A 24610-nucleotide genomic window follows, 5' to 3' on the forward strand; every position below is an offset into this window, starting at 1 on the left:
TTATATAAAGAGTGTCTATTTGAACATGTGATGTGGTGTTTTGGGAGTTGTGAGCTCCAGTGGATCAGCGGCGCTCATTAACCCGGTGAGATCAGCCTTTCCTCAGCCAGTTCTTCTGCCGCTGCTCTGATGTCTCTGTGGCGTCTCGAGCTATAATTCGTCTTGTAACGGCCGATCTTTGCTCTCATGGATCTATAATTTGTTCCCTGGCGAATCGTTTAGGCTGAGGGCAAAGAGAAGTTTCATTACTTTATATTTTTAGGCTATAACTGTACGTTGCAGTTGTAACGTTAGCCGACTAGCGCTGACTTTGAATGTTTGACTGAATTGTTTGCTTTATTTCATGTGTAGCTTCTTATACCTTTTACTTATACTTTTGTATTATCGATCAAACATAAACTTGAATTTAACAAAAAGAGACTGGGTTGTGTTTCATGTCATTTAATGTTATCACAGTGATAATCAAATTGTCTGAACCAGATATTAATATACAGATTTTCTCCTCATTGTTGTCACTACTAGAGCAAGCTCCTGATTGGTTACCGCAGCGCGAATATCCGCCAAAGTTCAGATTTTTCAACTTGAGCGATTTGCGCGTTCAAAACGCTCAATTCGCATCCTTCGCGCCGCCTCAATCGTGCGAATAGCGCCACAGAATGCCATTTCGCGTCTCTGCATTGACTTAACATGTAAATCACTCGCACGAATCGCGTCCGGTGTGAACGCACCATAAGACCATCGCGTTTTTTGGAGGGATGGGCTTCACAGAAGCAGGAATCAAACGAGCTGTTCAAAGGACAGTGGAGACAGCGGTGTGGAATAAAGGTCAAATATAAAGAAAATATGGCGCTTTTAAGTCAAGTCAAGTCAACTTTATTTATATAGCGCTTTCTACAATGCAGATTGTTTCAAAGCAGCTTTACAGTGTTAAACAGGAAAATAATGCAGCATAATTTTATTCAGCCGTATAGAAAACGCTGATGTCATCAGTTAATTTCAATTATCATACAGTGACAGTGTGGGCTTTAGATCAGTCATTTAGTTTATATGGTTAATTTCATTAATAATTAGATTTATTTGGATATTTAGTAGGGCTGTCAAAAGATTAATCGCGATTAATCGCATCCAAAATAAAAGTTTGTGTTTACATAATATATGTGTGTGTACTGTGTTAATTATTATTTATATATAAATACACACACATTCATGTATATATTTAAGAAATATTTGCATGTATATACTGTATATACATTTATATAATCTATAATATATATAAATATAAATGTTTTATATATAAAAATTATATTTTTTTCTTAAATATATACATGCTTGTGTGTGTATTTATATATAAATAATAATTAACACAGTACACACACATATATTATGTAAACACAAACTTTTATTTTGGATGCGATTAATCGCGATTAATCTTTTGACAGCCCTCATATTTAGTTGAAAATTTAGAAAAATTTGTCTTTAAAAAAAAAAAAAAAAAAGTATTAAGACATGTTATACTGCGCCCAATAAACACAACCAAGCCTAGATAAAAAACACAGAACCACCCCTTTAAAACTTTATCAAGTAAACTTTCGGCCTCCGCCTTCTGTGTAAAAGTGTTGAATGTTGAAAGTGAAACTCCAGATGTGTGTGTGACGTCATGACGAGCGGAGCTGAGCGTTAGTCTTTCCATCCGCAGGAGAACTTTACACACTTCCAGAAACTGAACAGGGAAGGCGGAGGCCGAAAGTTTACTTGATAAAGTTTTAAATATGGATATTTTTCTTCCACAAACGCGTTGATTCGCTTCAGAAGGCCTTTATTAACACCCCAGAGCCGCTGGAGCAGTTATATGACGGACAGATGCACTTTTTATGGACTTCAGAAACAGAGCAACTATTACTGCTATTATAAAGCTTGGATTAGCCTGGACTTTTGTAATTTAACTCAGATTTTATTCATCTGAGAGAAGAATGTCAGACACACCTCGGATGACTTGAGAGTAAATCATGGGCGAATCTTCATTTTTGGGTGAACTATCCCTTTAAGAGAGAATAATCAGGGCTTGACATTAACAATGGCTGTATTTCGGCTGTGTTGTGTAACACAGTCACTTTGGCGGTTGAACTTATTATAGTCTTCTCAAAAGCCGTCTGTTATAATCGCGTTGTGCATTATAACCAATCACACGTGTTTATATTGAGTTTATGAATGCAATGTCTAATAATCAGAGGCGTTCAGATTAGCCGGAGTTATGTTCAGAGCGGCTCTCACTCACTCAGAGCAGAGATGAACTTATGAACATATGGAAATATGGATATGCATTATTTCACTAGGATACTGTTTGGGCTCTTACACAAAATATGCTAGATTTAAATGCGTCATAGCTGAGAGAACACTGTAAATATATTCTCAAGCAATATTCTCATCAGAGATAATATTAGAGCACCAAATTATTATTATTTATGCGTTGCTATTGACGACGGCCATTATAAGGAAGTAAATCCCACAGAATAGAATCTAGCTTTAAAAAGTGCATAGAGCTGCTTTAGTTATTTGTTGATTGTTGATTTTCAAATATAAAACTTTTTGAGATGTTTTAAGTGTGTGCATCTGTTCTTTTTGAACACTTTCATCTCATTTGAACAAAACCGCGATAATATTGATAACCGCGATTATTTGGGTCACTATAATCGTGATGTGAAATTTCCATACCGTTTCATCCCTACTTGAGGGTGAGTAAATGATGGGCTAATTTTTGGGTGTAGACATGTATTAAATCAGTAATAAAAATCCAAATTGCAGACTATTTTTGTCATAAACGTGCAATTTTGTGCATTTGTATTTATATTTTTATAGACTAAATACCTTAAAGCCATTCTAGATATAGAATGTGCCTTGTGTGCATTGCAAAAAATGCTGTCAATTAGTATTTTTGTCTGGTTTCTAGTATAAACATATATAAAAATTCTTCAATCAAGATGCATTTACTAGATAAGTTAAATGACATTAGATATGTTTTCTTATTTTCTGGAAAATAAAATGAAATTGAAGAGTTTTTGGTTAAAACAAGCAAATATATCTGCCAATGGGGTAAGAAAAATAATTGTTCTGTTTGGAATCTTGTTTATTGTGTCCCAAACAGAAACGAGATAATTTTTCTAATCCATTGACAAATCATTTAGTTTGTTTCAAGCAAAAACTCAATTCATCCCCCAGGAATCAAGAACAAATATGTAATTTTCCTTAGTAAAAACATCTTGATTTAAGAATTTTTAGATATTTGGACTGGAAAAAAGACAGAAAGACCAAGTAAGAAAAGTATTTATTGTAGTGTGGTTTTACCTGTGGTGATCTAAATAGAGCACTTATTAAATATAAATAAGAATAGAGTTCTAACTCAGTAATAATATTTAAATTTCACCCATTAAAACTTTTTGGTTGATGAAAGTTTTACAGATATTGTTAAATATCTATAAGTTTCATGTCCTATCTCAAGCTACTCTACTATCAGCTCAAGCTTTTGTCAAATCTGTCATGTTTCCAAGAAACAAAACATGTAATATATATTTATTAGGGATGCAACAATACAGTTAGTCCACGGTTTAACACACACCTCGGTTTTTAACCACAGTTTTCAGTTCGGTTCTGATGGCTTGTCACATAAATTTTTTGTTATTCTATTCTTAAGCGACAGGAACAGCAAGAGGTTAAGGAGAAAAAAGACTATTTTTTTATTGCAATACTCTTTCTTTATTTTACTTAAAAGAATTACTGAAAACCCTTACTTAAACTTAAAACTTTACTTAAAAAAACCTCTTGTACACATTCCTAGTGTATTGTATAATATAAAATAAATATATATAAAGATTTACACTGGCAGCTCAGAGCTGTACAGCAGCATTAAAGTATGAAATTGAATGAATGAATGTAAAAATAAAACACTACACAGACTTCACTATAAAATATACACTGATTCTGATTAAAGCTTCTGTATTAGTTCTTCAGTCCAGAGCAGTGAGGGATTTTCTCTTTGTCTTTTGTTGTTGTATTAACATTAAAGGGATAGTTCACTCAAAACTGAGAATTCTGTCATCGAGAAATGAATACAGGTTTGGAACAATATTAGAGTGAGTAAATAATGACATCATTTTAGAGGTGAACTGTCCCTTTAAGGACGGCGTGTTCACTATAGGCTGCGCCGCTGTCAATTAAAGACCTGCATCTAATATACAGACACACACACACGATTTTACTTTCACTTCAGACATAACCGACTGTGTTTATGTGAACCTTGTGTGTATTTGACAGTATTAGCGCAGTAAGACGACTACTTAGTCCAGTTATCGTGTGTTTGACAGGCGTTTATTGCGCGCGCTCTGAAAAGCACATGTTAAAACCGCGCACGCGAATGAGCCGGCAAGGCTTTAAAACGCATGCAAATAATGAGCTTTGGTGATTGTGAATAACTCTAGTGTCCCGTGAGTATAACTCCACCACTAACCTGTGATGTGAATGTATGTCGCGTTGTTCAGTATTGGGATGGAGGAAAATGATAGAATTTGTAGAAAAATAATTAATTAAATGCAAAACCGAAAAAAACGCAATTCACAAGCGCGTATTGAACCGTGAATGCCGTACCGAACGTTTCAATATTATATTGAGAATTGTGGCATCCCTACTATATATATATAATAGAAAAGGGACCGGCCCGCAGATATGTCCACAACATCGAATCTGGCCCCCTTTTAATAAAGTTTGGACAGCCCTGCTCTAAGACGTGTCTTTATAAACTCTGAGGCTCTGGATGAAGCGTCGCTGGACTCACTCTTTGGGCCGTTTGCAGCTCATCCTTCAGAGAGTTGATCTCCTGCTTCAGATACTGCACCTCGGACTCCTTCACCCTCAGCATCACCTCCAGCTCATACAGCTCCTTCCCCAGCATGACTCCGCCCACATCTCCGCCCTCCTCACTGGCCATCGAGCGCATCTTCGTGATCTCAGCCGCCAGACGATTGTTCAGCTCCTGCATGACACATATTATGAACATTATATACCATTAATATTGTGTTTGTCGCCCTTTTACTAGACTAACACGACATGGCTGAATTTATGAACCAGCTGAAGATCATAAGATTACAACAGATTATAATGATGTATAACACTTTCCTGAATGACCATTGACCGAGTATTTTGAGTCTCTTTCGCCGCCGACCTCAGAAGGTTAATAGGCAGCCAGTGCAGTGGTGACAGAACCGGCTAATATGGTCACACTTCCTGATTCTAGTAAGAACTGGAGCTGCTGCGTTTTATTAAAACTTAATTAAATTAAATTAATCTGGCCCTTGTCAAACTCGCTCAAATCCTTACGCTTGCCCAGTTTTCCTGCTTCTAACACATCAACTCTGAGGACTAAGGGCGTTTTCACACCTGAAAGTCCGCACCAAGGTCCGAACCGAAGTTCATGTTTTGATACGTTTTATACATTGGGTTAGTTTTGGTTTGGTTTCGCATTGTCATTATGCGAGCGCACTAAAGAACTGCACATGACACACTTGTGTCCACTCGTCTTCATCATGTGGGGCATCTGGACACTGATTGGTTTGTAAACGGATGTGCGTCTTTGACAAGAGTGAATGAACGGACGCATTGCCACTATTGAACAGTCGCATTGCTGGACTATTTTCTTTTCGTTACGTTTAAAAGTGGACATTTCAAGCTTTATATTCACATATTTCTCATGTTTGTGAGACGAGTATCTGCTGAGTTTGGGTTTATTTGAGACGCTCCAGTTCATGTGCAAAGCATGTGATCGCTCCCGCGATTATTGTCTGCTATAGACTAGGGCTGTACGATTAATCGAAAAATAACCGAAACCGACATTCAGAACCTCTTTTTCAGTGACACAGAACCGTGTCGCGTCTCTGATAACGCGCGCGCGCGCCCTGAAGGCAGATCTTTCACCTGCATCCTCACAGAGCTGTCATTTGTATGTGGTTTAAGCCCTGCCAGTTTGAACATTAAAGCGAGTTTCGACCATCAGATGTGTGTTATGTTGAACTAATGCCTGATTTATTGTGACACATGAACACTCAGACAGAAGCTGTGACTAAAGTAAAGTCACTAAAGTAGCTTAGAAACTCAACCGTTATAGGCATACATTTTAATACCTTTTGAAGTAAGTATGAACCACAGCTTCATAATGAATAGAGACGGTATGAGTAATTCACACACACAATCACTCTCTCATTAATGCATTCAAATAAATGTAATGTAGGCCTAAATTTATCTGTATCTGATGTACAACAAACATAAATCTGCCCCGTAGACAATAACTGCTGAAAGTGAACCGTTTCCTTCAAGTGTTTTAAAATCACAATGCACTTTTTCATTAGAAAAAAAAATTCCACCTTTAATAGTAGAAAATATTTACAGTACAAACCTTATCAAGAACTTACTCAAAAACCTTATGAGGGCAAAAAAAAAAAAGAGAGCAAAATAATCGTTCATTAATCGTAATCGAGGTCAAATGTTCAAATAATCGAGGTTTTTATTTTTGGTCAAATCGTTACAGCCCTACTATAGACTATTTGCTTCTTATTTATTAAATCCAGGCAATTATCTGATTAAACGTTGATTAAAATTAAGATACAATTTATATAAAACGAAATTCACATTAAAGAAAGGCTTTCTACGCAAAATCATACAAAATTTCGTTCAAAATTATTTGTCTTCTGACATATTGCGCATATTTTCACTTTTCATAATCAATGTAGCCTAGATTGAATTTAAAAATAACATTATAATATTTAAACATAAACAGGAACTTCCTGTAAATCGTCTGAGAATCTGAACCGTACAGAAAATGCTTTCGCACTAGAAACGAACCGAGCCTTTGTTCAGTTTGATCTGGACTCAGACGACCTCTTTTCGTAGGACCAAATTTCGTCTGTTTGGTCTGGACCGAGGTCAGGGGAGATTTCACACCTGTAATCTTGATTCGGACCAAACTGAAAAGTCTGAAAATCCAGACCAAACAAGGCAGGTGTGAAAACGCCCTAAATGTTCACTTGCTGCCTAATATATCCCACCCACTAACAGAGATCATCAGTGTTATCTGGTCATAATGTTAAGCCTGATTGGTGTATATGGTCACCTGGTTGTGTGCATTGAGCTCCTGGTTCTCGCGCTGGCACTGTCTGAGCGCCTGCCTCTCGGCCTCCAGGGCTTGGGCCAGATGGGCATTCTCTAAACACTTCTGCGAATACTGCTCCGACAACACCTCGATCTCCCTCTGGTAGGACATCAGCTCCTCCCTACAGCACACACACACACACACACACACACACACACACACACACACACACACACACACACACACACACACACACACACACACACACACACACACACACACACACACACACACACACACACACACACACACACACACACACACACACACACACAGATTAAAGTGGCCCTGAAGTCTAGACAGAAGTACAGCCAAGATCTCGAGGGCAGATTATGAGCATGTCGACAAACAAACAAACTGTGCAGCCACTCCAGATTTGGCATCTTGGCTGCAGGACACACTTGGCAATGGAGGCGGTCATGCAGTCAGGATTAGGGCACTTAAACCCTTCATCCACTCCAGTAGAATGCAAAACGTCTTAAAGGGTTAGTTCACCCAAAAATGTAAATTGTGTCATTAATGACTGAGCCTCATGTGGTTGGACACCCGTCAGACCTCCGTTCATCTTCAGACACAAATGAAGATATTTTAGTGTAAATCTGATGCTCTGAAAGGCCTCCATTGGCTCAACTTTACACTCTCAAGACCCTTAAAAGACACTAAAGACTAAAGTTACAAAGTCCATCTCACTACAGCGGCTCTACAATAACTTTATGAAGACGAGAATAGTTTCTGTGCGCAAAAAAACCCTAAATAACGACTTATATAGTGATGACGATTTCAAAACACGGCCTCATGAAGCTTCAGAGCGTTATGAATCAGTGAGTCGATTCAGCGGTTTGGAGCGTTATGAATCAGTGAGTCGATTCAGCGGTTCGGAGCGTTATGAATCAGTGAGTCGATTCAGCGGTTCAGAGCGTTATGAATCAGTGAGTCGATTCAGCGGTTCAGAGCGTTATGAATCAGAGAGTCGATTCAGCGGTTTGGATCGCCTAGGTCACGTGATTTCAGCAGTTTGGCGGTTTGACATGCGATCCGAACCATGAATCGACTCACTGATTCATAACGCTTCGAACCGCTGAAACGACTCGCTGATTCATAACGCCCCGAACCGCTGAATCGACTCACTGATTCATAACGCTCCGAACCGCTGAATCGACTCACTGATTCATAACGCTCTGAACCGCTGAATTGACTCGCTGATTCATAACGCTCCGAACCGCTGAATTGACTCGCTGATTCATAACGCTTCGAACCTCCGAACCGCTGAATCGACTCGCTGATCCTTAACGCTTCGAACCGCTGAATCGACTCGCTGATTCATAATGCTCCGAACCGCTGAATCGACTCGCTGATTCATAATGCTCCAAACCGCTAAATCGACTCGCTGATTCATAACGCTCCGAACCGCTGAATCGACTCGCTGATTCATAACGCTTCGAACCGCTGAATCGACTCACTGATTCATAATGCTCCGAACCGCTGAATCGACTCGCTGATTCATAACGCTCCGAACCGCTGAATCGATTCACTGATTCATAACGCTCCGAACCGCTGAATCGACTCGCTGATTCATAACGCTCCGAACCGCTGAATCGACTCGCTGATTCATAACGCTCCGAACCGCTGAATCGACTCGCTGATTCATAATGCTCCGAACCGCTGAATCGACTTGCTGATTCATAATGCTCCGAACCGCTGAATCGACTCGCTGATTCATAACGCTCCGAACCGCTGAATCGATTCACTGATTCATAACGCTCCGAACCGCTGAATCGACTCGCTGATTCATAACGCTTCGAACCGCTGAATCGATTCACTGATTCATAATGCTCCGAACCGCTGAATCGATTCACTGATTCATAACGCTCCGAACCGCTGATTCGACTCACTGATTCATAACGCTCTGAACCACTGAATCGACTCACTGATTCATAACGCTCTGAACCACTGAATCGACTCGCTGATTCATAACGCTCTGAACCACTGAATCGACTCACTGATTCATAACGCTCTGAACCGCTGAATCGACTCACTGATTCATAACGCTCTGAATCACTGAATCGACTCACTGATTCATAACGCTCTGAACCACTGAATCGACTCACTGATTCATAACGTTCTGAACCGCTGAATCGACTCACTGATTCATAACGCTCTGAAGCTTCATGATGCTGTGTTCTGAAATCGTCATCTCTATACAAGTCGTTATTTAGGGTTTTTTTGTGCACAGAAACTATTCTCGTCTTCATAAAGTTATTGTAGAGCCGCTGTAGTGAGATGGACTTTGTAACTTTAGTCTTTAGTGTCTTTTAAGGGTCTTGAGAGTGTAAAGTTGAGCCAATGGAGGCCTTTCAGAGCATCAGATTTACACTAAAATATCTTCATTTCTGTCTGAAGATGAACGGAGGTCTGACGGGTGTCCAACCACATGAGGCTCAGTCATTAATGACACAATTTACAGTTTTGGCTGAACTAACCCTTTAACAGTGAAGTTAGAAGGAAAGCATCACGAGTATATAAAGCAAAAGTGTGGCGTTCAAACACAAGAGACACAGGTTCTTCATTTCTCAGAGTAGAGGAACATGGACTGACTCGTGCTGTTTGCGGATTTCCTCGATGTCTGCGTTCTCGGTGTTGTTATTGGCCTTGCGCGCTTTCTCCAGCTCCCGCTCCAGCTCCGTCCGATGGGCGTTCTTCATCGCTTCAATGGCTGAGCAGACAAAAACAATGCGTATAAGCCTTAAAATCAGATATTGGCACAAAAAATAAAGTTTTTGGAAACAAGCATCCATGAGGAACATTTACACTGCCGTCCAAAAGACAGAATGTTTTTAAAATAAGTCTCTTCTGCTCACCACGGCTGCATCATGTGACACTGAAGAGTTATGATGATTTGATCACAGGAATAAATAAAACTATATATTCACACAGAGAACAGATGATCTACACTGGAGGAATATTACACTGTTTTACTGGAGTTATGATCTAATAAGTGCAGTCTTGGTGAGCATTAGAGACTTCTAAAAACATTAAAAATATCGCAGATCTAAAAAAAAATTCTGCAATGTCATATTCAGCATTATATATGATCCGATTCCAGCGACTTTTACACACGGTTTATCCGTTTATAATGTAGGATACTATGGTACTAAGTTCTGAGGCAGTGTTAATTTCGACAGCATATTTTGATTTAGTCGTAGTCTTTTGACTAAAATGCCATTTAGTTTTAGTCATATTTTAGTCGCATGAATTGTTTTTAGTTTTAGTCTAGTTTTAGTCTCCTAAAATCTAATGAGTTTAGTTCAATTGTAATACATTAAGCATTTAAGCGTCACATAACCGACTGTCACTCGAACTGACATTTTGACATAATTTCGTTTTTGACATTAAAAATACACGAAAGAGCTCAATTCACTTTTTTAAAAACATCTATATCGTTTTACTTTGTATTTCTGTTTTAGTGAGTAGGCCATATCAGGTTAAGCTAAAGCTACAAATAAGTTTGTTTATATATTTTTTAATTTCAAGTAACGAAGATTTGTTTTAATGGTTTTAGTGAACTATTATAACCCTGATCCTTTATTGAATATGTGTCAAATACTGGTCTTTCCTCCTGACTATGAATTAAATGGGAATTAAATGAAATACAGTTTATTGTGTAACCAAAAACAAATATATAATGCGTGACTTTTAAATTATAAACGAGCTGGAAATACACCAGGACTCTTATTTTGAAATGTCTGCGCTTCTATTGCAGTTGCAGGAGCTCATTCAAGTTCAGGAGATCAAATATGCAGTTACAAACCGTCTAAAACATTACTATATAATCATCGTAAAGTAAACATTGTCCTTATTCATCAGCATTAGTTCATAAACAATTGTCTGGCATAAATGCGTGTTATTTTTTCAGGAAAAAAGGTACAAAAGCTGTCACTGGGGAGGTACATTTTGTACCTAAAGGATGCATATTGGTACCTTAACCCTCAATCTGTCCTTGGGGTCAATATGACCCCAATCGACTTTTCATTAGTTAAAAAAAATGTTTCCCTTCATTTCTGAGGAATAAAATTGTGACTTTTCCTACTTTATCTATCTATACATACAAAAAAACCTAGGCTTGATTCGGTTGTTCTGAAGGTATGTAAAAATTGTTTATTAATGTTGTCTTTGGCGTCAATATGACCCCAATTGAAAATGAATGGGAAATGCAAAAAAAAGACTTAAACATAAACAATTGTCTGGCATAAATGTGTGTTCATTGATTGAGCCGCTCTGGAGCGCTGGATTGGGGAAGCGTGAGCCGTGTTTTGCAGCGGTTAGATCAGGTCAGATCAAATGTGCGCATCTAATAATAATAAATAATAATAATAAATTGTATTTGTAACGCACTTTACATTAAACAAAATCTCAATGTGCTCATCTGAGACACAGGACATCAGTTCTGACCCCATCTCTGCCCTAATCGACCCTCTCTAACATTTACATCTCGCTTTTATTTGTTGACAAAAATGACAGTTGATTTTCGTCATAGTTTTTGTCATCCAACACTAGTTTTTATTAAGTTATCGTCTCGTTTTCGTCAGTAGAAAAAGGTTGTTGACGAAAATTATTTGTCAACGAAATTAACACTGCACCAAAAGCAAACCACAACCATCCACAACCGCCCTACATTTGTTCTTGTTTGAGAAGCGATTCACTCGATATACGGCACAATAGAGCAGAAAAGACCAGCTCAACTTCCCTTGAAGGATGACTTTGGGCCCTATTGATGACCCCAATCGACTTTTCATTAGTTAAAAAAAAAAATGGTTCCCTTCATTTCTGAGGAACATTTTTTGTGACTTTTCCTACTTTATCTATCTATACATACACAAAAAAAACTGGGCTTGATTCGGTTGTTTTGAAGGTATGTAATTTTTTTTTATTAATGTTGTCTTTGGCGTCAATATGACCCCAATTGAAAATGAATGGGAAATGCCAAAAAAAAAAAAGACTTAAACATAAACAATTGCCTGGCATAAGCTGTGTTTTCCAGCGGTTAGATCAGCTCAGATCAAATGTGCTCATCTGAGACACAGATCATCAGTTCTGACCCCATCTCTGCCCTAATCGACCCTCTCTAACGTTTACGTCTCGCTTTTATTTGTTGACGAAAATGACAGTAAGTTTTCCTCATAGTTTTTGTCATCCAACACTAGTTTTTATTTAGTTATCGTCTCGTTTTCGTCAGTGAAAAAAGGCCGTTGACGAAAATTATTCGTCAACGAAATTCCCAGTGTTCTGAGTGTCCGTTTGGCCGACCCGTCCGCATCCGCACTGACCCGATATAGTGGCCGCAGTCTCCTCTGCCAGCAGTCTCTCCTTGTCCTCCTGCAGTTTCTCCAGTTCCCGCTGGTGCTTTTTCTGCAGCTCATCTATTACCTTCTGGTGAGACTCTTCCATGGCAGCGAAGCCTCGTTCACATGTCGCCTGTAATGTAGGAAGCAGCCGTTAGTGCACATCGCTTGAGTCCACTTCCCTTGACAAGGACAACACACACACGGAGGACAGAGATGAGCCAGATATTAATCACCTACGATGATATGAGGGACACAGAGGCCAGTGAGAGATGGCTTTTCAAAGCTAACATAAATCTGTTGTGGGACTGTGTGTTTAAACATCGGCCATAAAAGATTGGACACTTTAGCCAGACCTAATGCACGAATGTCATCGGATCAGAGACAAAATATCAAATGAAGAAGAGCTATTTATTTTAAAGTAAGACAGCACAAGAACATTTTATATGCAAGCTTGTTTCCACCACATTTTAAAGAAATAAAAGGTGATTGCAACTTTTTAAACTCACAATTCTGACTGAATCGAGAGATCAAACTCAGAATCGCCAGATCAAACTCAGAATCGCCGGATCAAATTCAGAATCGCCGGATCAAACTCAGAATCGCCAGATCAAACTCAGAATCGCCAGATCAAACTCAGAATCGCCAGATCAAACTCAGAATTGAGAGATCAAACTCGGAATCGAGAGATCAAACTCAGAATCGCCAGATCAAACTCAGAATCGCCAGATCAAACTCGGAATCGCGAGATCAAACTCAGAATCGCCAGATCAAACTCAGAATCGCCAGATCAAACTCAGAATCGCCAGATCAAACTCAGAATCGCGAGATCAAACTCAGAATCGCCAGATCAAACTCAGAATCGCCAGATCAAACTCAGAATCGCCAGATCAAACTCAGAATCGCGAGATCAAACTCAGAATCGCCAGATCAAACTCAGAATCGCCAGATCAAACTCAGAATCGCCGGATCAAACTCGGAATCGCCGGATCAAACTCAGAATCGCCGGATCAAACTCGGAATCGAGAGATCAAACTCGGAATCGAGAGATCAAACTCAGAATCGAGAGATCAAACTCAGAATCGCCAGATCAAACTCAGAATCGCCGGATCAAACTCGGAATCGCCGGATCAAACTCGGAATCGCCGGATCAAACTCAGAATCGCCAGATCAAACTCAGAATCGAGAGATCAAACTCGGAATCGAGAGATCAAACTCAGATCAAACTCAGAATCGAGAGATCAAACTCAGATCAAACTCAGAATCGCCAGATCAAACTCAGAATCGCCAGATCAAACTCAGAATCGCCGGATCAAACTCGGAATCGCCGGATCAAACTCGGAATCGCCGGATCAAACTCAGAATCGCCAGATCAAACTCAGAATCGAGAGATCAAACTCGGAATCGAGAGATCAAACTCAGATCAAACTCAGAATCGAGAGATCAAACTCAGATCAAACTCAGAATCGCCAGATCAAACTCAGAATCGCCAGATCAAACTCAGATCAAACTCAGAATCGCCAGATCAAACTCAGAATCGCCAGATCAAACTCAGATCAAACTCAGAATCGCCAGATCAAACTCAGAATCGAGAGATCAAACTCGGAATCGAGAGATCAAACTCAGAATCGAGAGATCAAACTCAGATCAAACTCAGAATCGCCAGATCAAACTCAGAATCGCCAGATCAAACTCAGATCAAACTCAGAATCGCCAGATCAAACTCAGAATCGCCAGATCAAACTCAGAATCGCCAGATCAAACTCAGAATCGCCAGATCAAACTCAGAATCGAGAGATCAAACTCGGAATCGAGAGATCAAACTCAGATCAAACTCAGAATCGCCAGATCAAACTCAGAATCGCCAGATCAAACTCAGAATCGCGAGATCAAACTCAGAATCGTGAGATCAAACTCAGAATCGCCAGATCAAACTCAGAATCGCCAGATCAAACTCGGAATCGCGAGCTCAAACTCGGAATCGCCAGATCAAACTCAGAATCGCCGGATCAAACTCAGAATCGCCAGATCAAACTCGGAATCGAGAGCTCAAACTCAGAATCGCCAGATCAAACTCGGAATCGAGAGATCAAACTCAGATCAAACTCAGAATCGCCAGATCAAACTCAGAATCGCCAGATCAAACTCGGAATCGAGAGATCAAACTCAGATCAAACTCAGAATCGCCGGATCAAACTCAGAATCGCCGGATCAAACTCAGAATCGCCGGATCAAACTCGGAATCGCCGGATCAAACTCGGAATCGCCAGATCAAACTCAGAATCGCCGGATCAAACTCAGAATCGCCAGATCAAACTCGGAATCGCCAGATCAAACTCGGAATCGCCAGATCAAACTCGGAATCGCCAGATCAAACTCGGAATCGCCAGATCAAACTCGGAATCGCGAGCTCAAACTCGGAATCGCCAGATCAAACTCAGAATCGCCAGATCAAACTCAGAATCGCCAGATCAAACTCAGAATCGCCAGATCAAACTCAGAATCGCCAGATCAAACTCAGAATCGCCAGATCAAACTCAGAATCGCCAGATCAAACTCAGAATCGCCAGATCAAACTCAGAATCGCCAGATCAAACTCAGAATCGCGAGATCAAACTCAGAATCGCGAGATCAAACTCAGAATCGCGAGATCAAACTCAGAATCGAGAGCTCAAACTCAGAATCGAGAGATCAAACTCAGAATCGCCAGATCAAACTCAGAATCGCCAGATCAAACTCCGAATCGAGAGATCAAACTCGGAATCGCCAGATCAAACTCCGAATCGAGAGATCAAACTCGGAATCGCCAGATCAAACTCAGAATCGCCAGATCAAACTCAGAATCGCCAGATCAAACTCAGAATCGCCAGATCAAACTCAGAATCGCCAGATCAAACTCAGAATCGCCAGATCAAACTCAGAATCGCGAGATCAAACTCAGAATCGCGAGATCAAACTCAGAATCGCGAGATCAAACTCAGAATCGAGAGCTCAAACTCAGAATCGAGAGATCAAACTCAGAATCGCCAGATCAAACTCAGAATCGCCAGATCAAACTCCGAATCGAGAGATCAAACTCGGAATCGCCAGATCAAACTCCGAATCGAGAGATCAAACTCGGAATCGCCAGATCAAACTCAGAATCGCCAGATCAAATTCAGAATCGCCAGATCAAACTCGGAATCGCCAGATCAAACTCAGAATTGCCAGATCAAACTCCGAATCGCCAGATCAAACTCCGAATCGAGAGATCAAACTCGGAATCGCCAGATCAAACTCAGAATCGCCAGATCAAATTCAGAATCGCCAGATCAAACTCGGAATCGCCAGATCAAACTCGGAATCGCCAGATCAAACTCGGAATCGAGAGATCAAACTCAGAATCGAGAGATCAAACTCAGAATCGAGAGATCAAACTCAGAATCGCCAGATCAAACTCAGAATCGCCAGATCAAACTCGGAATCGAGAGATCAAACTCAGAATCGAGAGATCAAACTCAGAATCGAGAGATCAAACTCGGAATCGCCAGATCAAACTCGGAATCGCCAGATCAAACTCGGAATCGAGAGATCAAACTCAGAATCGAGAGATCAAACTCAGAATCGTGAGATCAAACTCAGAATCGTGAGATCAAACTCAGAATCGTGAGATCAAACTCAGAATCGTGAGATCAAACTCAGAATCGTGAGATCAAACTCAGAATCGTGAGATCAAACTCAGAATCGCCAGATCAAACTCAGAATCGCCAGATCAAACTCAGAATCGCCAGATCAAACTCAGAATCGAGAGATCAAACTCGGAATCGAGAGATCAAACTCAGAATCGTGAGATCAAACTCAGAATCGTGAGATCAAACTCAGAATCGCCAGATCAAACTCAGAATCGCCAGATCAAACTCAGAATCGCCAGATCAAACTCAGAATCGAGAGATCAAACTCAGAATCGCCAGATCAAACTCAGAATCGCCAGATCAAACTCAGAATCGCCAGATCAAACTCAGAATCGAGAGAACAAACTCGGAATCGAGAGATCAAACTCAGATCAAACTCAGAATCGCCAGATCAAACTCAGAATCGCCAGATCAAACTCAGAATCGCGAGATCAAACTCAGAATCGTGAGATCAAACTCAGAATCGCCAGATCAAACTCGGAATCGCCAGATCAAACTCGGAATCGCGAGCTCAAACTCGGAATCGCCAGATCAAACTCGGTATCGCCGGATCAAACTCAGAATCGCCGGATCAAACTCGGAATCGCCAGATCAAACTCGGAATCGCCAGATCAAACTCGGAATCGCCAGATCAAACTCGGAATCGCCAGATCAAACTCGGAATCGCCAGATCAAACTCGGAATCGCCAGATCAAACTCGGAATCGCCAGATCAAACTCGGAATCGCAAGCTCAAACTCGGAATCGCCAGATCAAACTCGGAATCGCCAGATCAAACTCGGAATCGCCAGATCAAACTCAGAATCGCCAGATCAAACTCAGAATCGCCAGATCAAACTCAGAATCGCCAGATCAAACTCAGAATCGCGAGATCAAACTCAGAATCGCGAGATCAAACTCAGAATCGAGAGCTCAAACTCAGAATCGCCAGATCAAACTCAGAATCGCCAGATCAAACTCCGAATCGCCAGATCAAACTCCGAATCGCCAGATCAAACTCCGAATCGAGAGATCAAACTCGGAATCGCCAGATCAAACTCAGAATCGCCAGATCAAATTCAGAATCGCCAGATCAAACTCGGAATCGCCAGATCAAACTCGGAATCGCCAGATCAAACTCGGAATCGAGAGATCAAACTCAGAATCGAGAGATCAAACTCGGAATCGAGAGATCAAACTCAGAATCGAGAGATCAAACTCAGAATCGTGAGATCAAACTCAGAATCGAGAGATCAAACTCGGAATCGAGAGATCAAACTCAGAATCGTGAGATCAAACTCAGAATCGTGAGATCAAACTCAGAATCGCCAGATCAAACTCAGAATCGCCAGATCAAACTCAGAATCGCCAGATCAAACTCAGAATCGCCAGATCAAACTCAGAATCGCCAGATCAAACTCAGAATCGCCAGATCAAACTCAGAATCGAGAGATCAAACTCAGAATCGTGAGATCAAACTCAGAATCGCCAGATCAAACTCAGAATCGAGAGATCAAAATCAGAATCGAGAGATCAAACTCAGAATCGAGAGATCAAACTCAGAATCGTGAGATCAAACTCAGAATCGTGAGATCAAACTCAGAATCGAGAGATCAAACTCAGAATCGTGAGATCAAACTCAGAATCGAGAGATCAAAATCAGAATCGAGAGATCAAAATCAGAATCGAGAGATCAAACTCAGAATCGTGAGATCAAACTCAGAATCGAGAGATCAAACTCAGAATCGAGAGATCAAACTCAGAATCGCCAGATCAAACTCAGAATCGAGAGATCAAACTCAGAATCGAGAGATCAAACTCAGAATCGAGAGATCAAACTCAGAATCGAGAGATCAAACTCAGAATCGAGAGATCAAACTCAGAATCGAGAGATCAAACTCAGAATCGAGAGATCAAACTCAGAATCGAGAGATCAAACTCAGAATCGAGAGATCAAACTCAGAATCGCCAGATCAAACTCAGAATCGTGAGATCAAACTCAGAATCGAGAGATCAAACTCAGAATCGCCAGATCAAACTCAGAATCGAGAGATCAAACTCAGAATCGCCAGATCAAACTCAGAATCGCCAGATCAAACTCAGAATCGAGAGATCAAACTCAGAATCGAGAGATCAAACTCAGAATCGAGAGATCAAACTCAGAATCGAGAGATCAAACTCAGAATCGAGAGATCAAACTCAGAATCGCGAGATCAAACTCGGAATAGCCAGATCAAACTCAGAATCGCCAGATCAAACTCAGAATCGCCAGATCAAACTCAGAATCGAGAGATCAAACTCAGAATCGAGAGATCAAACTCAGAATCGTGAGATCAAACTCAGAATCGAGAGATCAAACTCAGAATCGAGAGATCAAACTCAGAATCGAGAGATCAAACTCAGAATCGAGAGATCAAACTCAGAATCGAGAGATCAAACTCAGAATCGAGAGATCAAACTCAGAATCGAGAGATCAAACTCAGAATCGCGAGATCAAACTCAGAATCGCCAGATCAAACTCAGAATCGCCAGATCAAACTCAGAATCGCCAGATCAAACTCAGAATCGAGAGATCAAACTCAGAATCGAGAGATCAAACTCAGAATCGCCAGATCAAACTCAGAATCGCCAGATCAAACTCAGAATCGAGAGATCAAACTCAGAATCGAGAGATCAAACTCAGAATCGAGAGATCAAACTCAGAATCGAGAGATCAAACTCAGAATCGAGAGATCAAACTCAGAATCGAGAGATCAAACTCAGAATCGAGAGATCAAACTCAGAATCGAGAGATCAAACTCAGAATCGCGAGATCAAACTCGGAATAGCCAGATCAAACTCGGAATCGCCAGATCAAACTCGGAATCGCCAGATCAAACTCAGAATCGTGAGATCAAACTCAGAATCGCCAGATCAAACTCAGAATCGCCAGATCAAACTCAGAATCGCCAGATCAAACTCAGAATCGAGAGATCAAACTCAGAATCGAGAGATCAAAATCAGAATCGAGAGATCAAACTCAGAATCGAGAGATCAAACTCAGAATCGAGAGATCAAACTCAGAATCGCCAGATCAAACTCAGAATCGAGAGATCAAACTCAGAATCGTGAGATCAAACTCAGAATCGTGAGATCAAACTCAGAATCGTGAGATCAAACTCAGAATCGAGAGATCAAACTCAGAATCGAGAGATCAAACTCAGAATCGAGAGATCAAACTCAGAATCGTGAGATCAAACTCAGAATCGAGAGATCAAACTCAGAATCGAGAGATCAAACTCAGAATCGCCAGATCAAACTCAGAATCGCCAGATCAAACTCAGAATCGTGAGATGTAAACTTGCAAATTACTTTGCGGTGGAAACAAGCGTCCATACACAAAGCAAAAGGTTTGATTTGTGTTTAAGTGTTTAAGTAACTCTTAATACATAAACAGTCAATATACAGTTCAAACTCGAGATAAAAGTACTCGAACACGTGGTTGTCAAACATGTTGATGGTTAATGATTCTCAACACCCGTGAGAACGGCCTTCATACATGCACTAAAATCACCTTGACACTAATTGATTAAATGTCATTGCAAGTATTTGCAAACAAACACGAAGGTTTTTCTGAGCCATTTATGCAAAGATTTGAACTTCTAATACAATGAAATTCAAGCATTTGTGGCTTAAATGTCCAAGTATGTTTTGGGGGCACGATATATACTCGTCTGTCGATATGACGTGTTTTGATTTTAATGTTCCCGGGGCCAAATCTGAAAAACAAGTTAAATGCCCCCCCCCCCCCCCCCCAAAAGAATCCAGAATTTGTACGATTTGACACTTGAAGGATTTAAGCTCCCTGTTGATTTCAGAACAAGAGATTTTCCGACCATGCAAACCCAATGCACTTCCTCTGTCTATTCAATGGCCCTGATCTCTGAGCGAATGAAGCCGTTGTTTTTGCAGGACTAAGGTCCTGGGACACGACCCATCTCCTGAACCAACTCTTCCTGTCTCCGTATCACAACAGCACCTGCACTTGTTTATTCACCAGCCTCTCTGGGTGGAAAATCTCATTTCCTCTTTCACCAGGACTAACACGAGTCCAGGATCACATACTGATGACACATTCAGCACGAGTGCAATTATAAACTCAATGTCTCTAATCGTTTTAGTGCAAAATTAGATCCAGTCTAAATTTAAAAGCCAAAAAATTGTAGTAAAGGAATGAGGAAATATTCCTGCAACACAAAGCACAACTAAAAACAAAGGGACTGGCATTATTCATTGTTTTACAATCAATAAATAGAGAGAAAAATAGTTGAGACAAAAGTAACGAATACAGGCTATCAAATTTATAGCCTAAAATAAACTTCCATGTTTGCAATTTGATCTGTAAAATGATCTAGTCAGGAAGTGACTTGAGCTCTGATCTCGAAGGCCACATCACACTGGTAAAACAATAGGAAACTACTGCAAATATTGCACGTTTGTATGTTTTTAATCAGCAACCGAGTGACAAATTTAGCTTGTGCTTCGTCAGTACTTGCATATTTTCAATGGTGCACTAACTGTAAATAAAGTAAATAAATCGATTTATTATAATAATGCACAATGCAATTTAATTGTATCCGTCTTCAGACTCAGAATCGAGAGATTCAGACTCCGAATCTCCAGATTGAAACTCAGAATTGAGAGATCAAACTCAGAATCGCCAGATCAAACTCGGAATCGCAAGCTCAAACTCAGAATCTCCAGATCAAAATCGGAATCGCAAGCTCAAACTCAGAATCTCCAGATCAAAATCGGAATCGCAAGCTCAAACTCAGAATCTCCAGATCAAACTCGGAATCGCAAGCTCAAACTCAGAATCTCCAGATCAAACTCAGAATCTCCAGATCAAACTCAGAATCGCGAGCTCAAACTCAGAATCGCCAGATCAAATTCAGAATCGCCAGATCAAATTCAGAATCGAGAGATCAAACTCAGAATTGCCAGATCAAACTCAGAATCGCCAGATCAAACTCGGAATCGCCAGATCAAACTCAGAATCGCCAGATCAAACTCGGAATCGCCAGATCAAACTCAGAATCGCCAGATCAAACTCAGAATCGCCAGATCAAACTCAGAATCGCCAAATCAAACTCAGAATCGCCAAATCAAACTCAGAATCGAGAGATCAAACTCAGAATTGCCAGATCAAACTCGGAATCGCCAGATCAAACTCGGAATCGCCAGATCAAACTCAGAATCGTGAGATCAAACTCAGAATCGCCAGATCAAACTCGGAATCGCCAGATCAAACTCAGAATCGAGAGATCAAACTCAGAATCGCCAGATCAAACTCGGAATCGCGAGATCAAACTCAATCGCGCAATCAAACAAATCTTTCACAAAAAATGTTCCCATTTTAAATCAATATTTAAAATAAAATATTTGAGTTATCATGCATTCTTTATTATTAATTGGGTTAAGTAGCTGGGGCATGTTGCAGTCATCAAAGATGAGCAGCAATTAATGCAAAGAGCTAGTCTGTTAATCACGCAAAGCTTGAGTGTGAAAACAAGTTCGTAACCGAGTTGATTCGCTGATGTAAAGAGTAACTGCTCTCCGTTGGGTTTTGCTTACATAATCACCCCCCCCCCCATCCACACTCCTAACGTTAAAGCGTACATGCACACCTAAGGTTAGCAGCCATGCATCACTGGTGATAGATATTAGCCAGAGCACCACAAAGCAGGGTTAGTGTGAGAAAAGCAGAGGAAAGGGTTTAAGGTTGCCACAGACGGAGAACAGCAAGGACACGGAACTCCTTGACCTTTAGCTTTTCCAAGTCTTTCTCGTATTTCAGACGCAGCGACGTTGCATCCCCATCACGCCCTACTTCCTCAGTCAATTCGGACACCCGGGACACCAGCTTCTGGATCCGCACTTTGAGGGAATCGGAGTTTGGCTCGCCATCAACTCCGCAAGCGTCCGCGAGCTCTTCCATCTCTCGATCGAAGCGGGTTTGCAAGTCGTTAAACTCCATCTCATGCTTCTTCTTGAGGCAGTCGATCTCCTTCACATTCTCCTCGGATCTCAGTCTCAGGTTCTCGGCTTCTTGCTCGTACACCTCCTTTAACTCGCGCACCTCCTTTAACTCGCGCACCTCCTTTAACTCGTATACCTCCTTTTTGTCCTGAAGTTGTATGGCCTTCTCCAAAGAGTCAACCGGTTCTCCTTCAATCTGGATGTGTGTTAAGTCTCCACTCTTGGGATCGAAACGCTTCATCTCTGGGAAGATCTGCAGAACTACAAAGTACATGGACGTTACGTCCATTATAGCCTCACGAAAGTACTCGGACCAGCATCGTTGAGTTTCGCAGCTCGAAAGAGTCAAAGCCAGCGAGTGTAGCGGCTCATGTGTCCGTTCCCGAAGAGCCGAAGCGGTCCGATTCAGTAACGCCACTTTCTTCTGAACGACTTGAGTGAGACTCCTCATAACGCTGGGATTGGTGGCACCATCAAACAAGTGATTCAAAAGATTTGCTTTCATCGCCTCGCTTTTGTCTGCATTGCTTTCTTGAAGATTATTCATGAGAAGCAGCATCTTATTATCCGCTAGCATTCGCTCTATGGCGGTTCCCACGGATTCAAGGGTTTGCTTGTCCTCTAAACCACCTAAAACCTTACTCAGAATCCTTCTCTCAAACATCAGTCCTGCCTGATTCTCATCCAAAATGTTCGCTTTGGATGAATCCCATTCTGTCGTTGCCTTGACCAACATCTCAAGTACATCGTTGAGAGACTTGGACTTTCTCTTGAACTCTTCCACGACTTTCTCAATCACGTCTTCGTTTGTGAGCCCACTTTCGGTTTCCTTCGGTTTCAACGTCCTAACTTCCTTCTGCGAGTCTGCAAGCATCTGACTTAACATCTTCGCGGTCTCTTCGTGTTTTGTATTCTGGGATTGAAGATCTTGTAGCTTCGTCTCCTTCTCTGAAAGCTCAGATTGAAGGATCTCTAATTGGTGCTTGAGCTCGTCTTTCTCCAACTCGTCATCGCCGTTTTCGCTTTCCGCCACCTGGAACCCAAGACCCCTAAGAGTGGCTTCTTTTAATTGCAATCTTTTCTCGGTCTCCTTCAAATGATTTCCAAGCGTCTCCAATTTAATCAGAGCCTCTTGCAGCTTCTGGGATTTCTCGCCGAGCTCTAGCTCGTACACGTTTCTCTCATTGGTCCCTTTGTCTTCCTGGTTGACGTTGGCTTGCGGATATTGCTGACGAAGTCTACAAAGCTCTGCTTTCAGCCGGTCTATTTCTCGATCCGCTTCTCGCAACTGGTTAAGGATTTCCTGATAGCGCTGGTTCAAAGCGACGTTTTCGTTCGCAAGCAACTCCACCTGATGCGACATTTCAGGACGGTCTTCTCTAAGGCAACCCGATGCATACAGATTCTCCGTTTTACGCTTTCCCAACATGTCCTCCATGGAGACCAACCGAGCTTCATAATCTCGGATACAGTCTCCAGCTCTTTCCAAGCTTCTCCTCATCGTCTCGGTCTCGATTTCCTGCTGGTTCCTGAGGCTCTCCAACAGTTTCTGGCATTGCACTATTTCCCCTACTGAGCCACTTCTTTCCTGTCCTTGAGGAGATTCGACCCAAACGCTATGCGAGTGCATGAGCATCATCAGCTCCCTTATCGTCAGAGGCTCACTCGCGTCTATCAAGCCCTCGAGCTCGCTAATCTTTCCCTCACTATCCCGAAGAACGAAACTGAACGTTTTTTGAACGGAGTTTGAGGGACAGACCTCGGCAGATTTATCGGTGTCAGAAAGGCAAGGTTCCTTTGTGGGCCAGTGAGAGAGAGAAAGGCCAAGCTGTGCCTGCATGTTGCGCTTTTTCAGTTCTTGCAGCTGCAGGAGCTCTTTGGTTTCCTGGTACTTCTTTGTTAAGCTCTGAGCTTGAGAACTAACCAGTTCAGTCCTCTTCATCTGGGGCTCTGTCTCAACACTCAAAGGGGACTCCAGCTTGGAAAAGGGGACCAGACAGTTGGTTAACAGTCAGCATTGGTGAATAATTCTAATGAATTTCTAGATGATTAAATCAACAATTATCCATAAATTGAGGCAAATTTACTTTTTATTACAACATCTGTGTCTATTAAAGGCATAGTTCACCCAAAAATGAAAATTACCCCATGATTTCCTAGGTGTGTATGACATTCTTCTGAGTTATATTAAAAAATGTCCTGGCTCTTCCAAGCTTTATAATGGCAGCCCAAAATTTGAAGCCCATAAAAGTGCATCCATCCATTATAAAAGTGCTCCACACGGCTCCGGGGGTTAATAAAGGCCTTCTGAAACATATCGATATATCCATATTTAACACGTTATAAAGTAAAATATATAGCTTCCGCTAAGATCGCCTGATTCAAGTCTGGCGGAAGCTAGATATTTTACTT

At 41.1% G+C, this 24610-nt stretch overlaps 1 protein-coding gene across 6 annotated transcripts in view; it reads right to left on the reverse strand.

Moving 5' to 3' along the window:
* The window catches only part of LOC307143689 (myosin phosphatase Rho interacting protein), an 87874-nt gene that overhangs the window by 4263 nt on the left and 59001 nt on the right, over nt 1-24610 (reverse strand). For 3 of the 6 annotated variants that reach the window (XM_079845432.1, XM_079845431.1, XM_079845433.1), the window contains exons 16-20: nt 21984-24176; nt 12517-12664; nt 9788-9905; nt 7154-7313; nt 4826-5023 (exon numbers count right to left, since the gene is read on the reverse strand). In XM_079845432.1, coding sequence (XP_079701558.1) covers nt 4826-5023; nt 7154-7313; nt 9788-9905; nt 12517-12664; nt 21984-24176 — 2817 coding nt within the window. The remainder of the gene's footprint in view (nt 1-4825; nt 5024-7153; nt 7314-9787; nt 9906-12516; nt 12665-21983; nt 24177-24610) is intronic. The other 3 variants (XM_079845435.1, XM_079845436.1, XM_079845434.1) reach the window with 2 other exon arrangements.

Source organism: Gobio gobio (genome assembly GCF_949357685.1).
Source record: "Gobio gobio genome assembly, chromosome: 20".
Lineage (NCBI taxonomy): Eukaryota > Metazoa > Chordata > Actinopteri > Cypriniformes > Gobionidae > Gobio > Gobio gobio.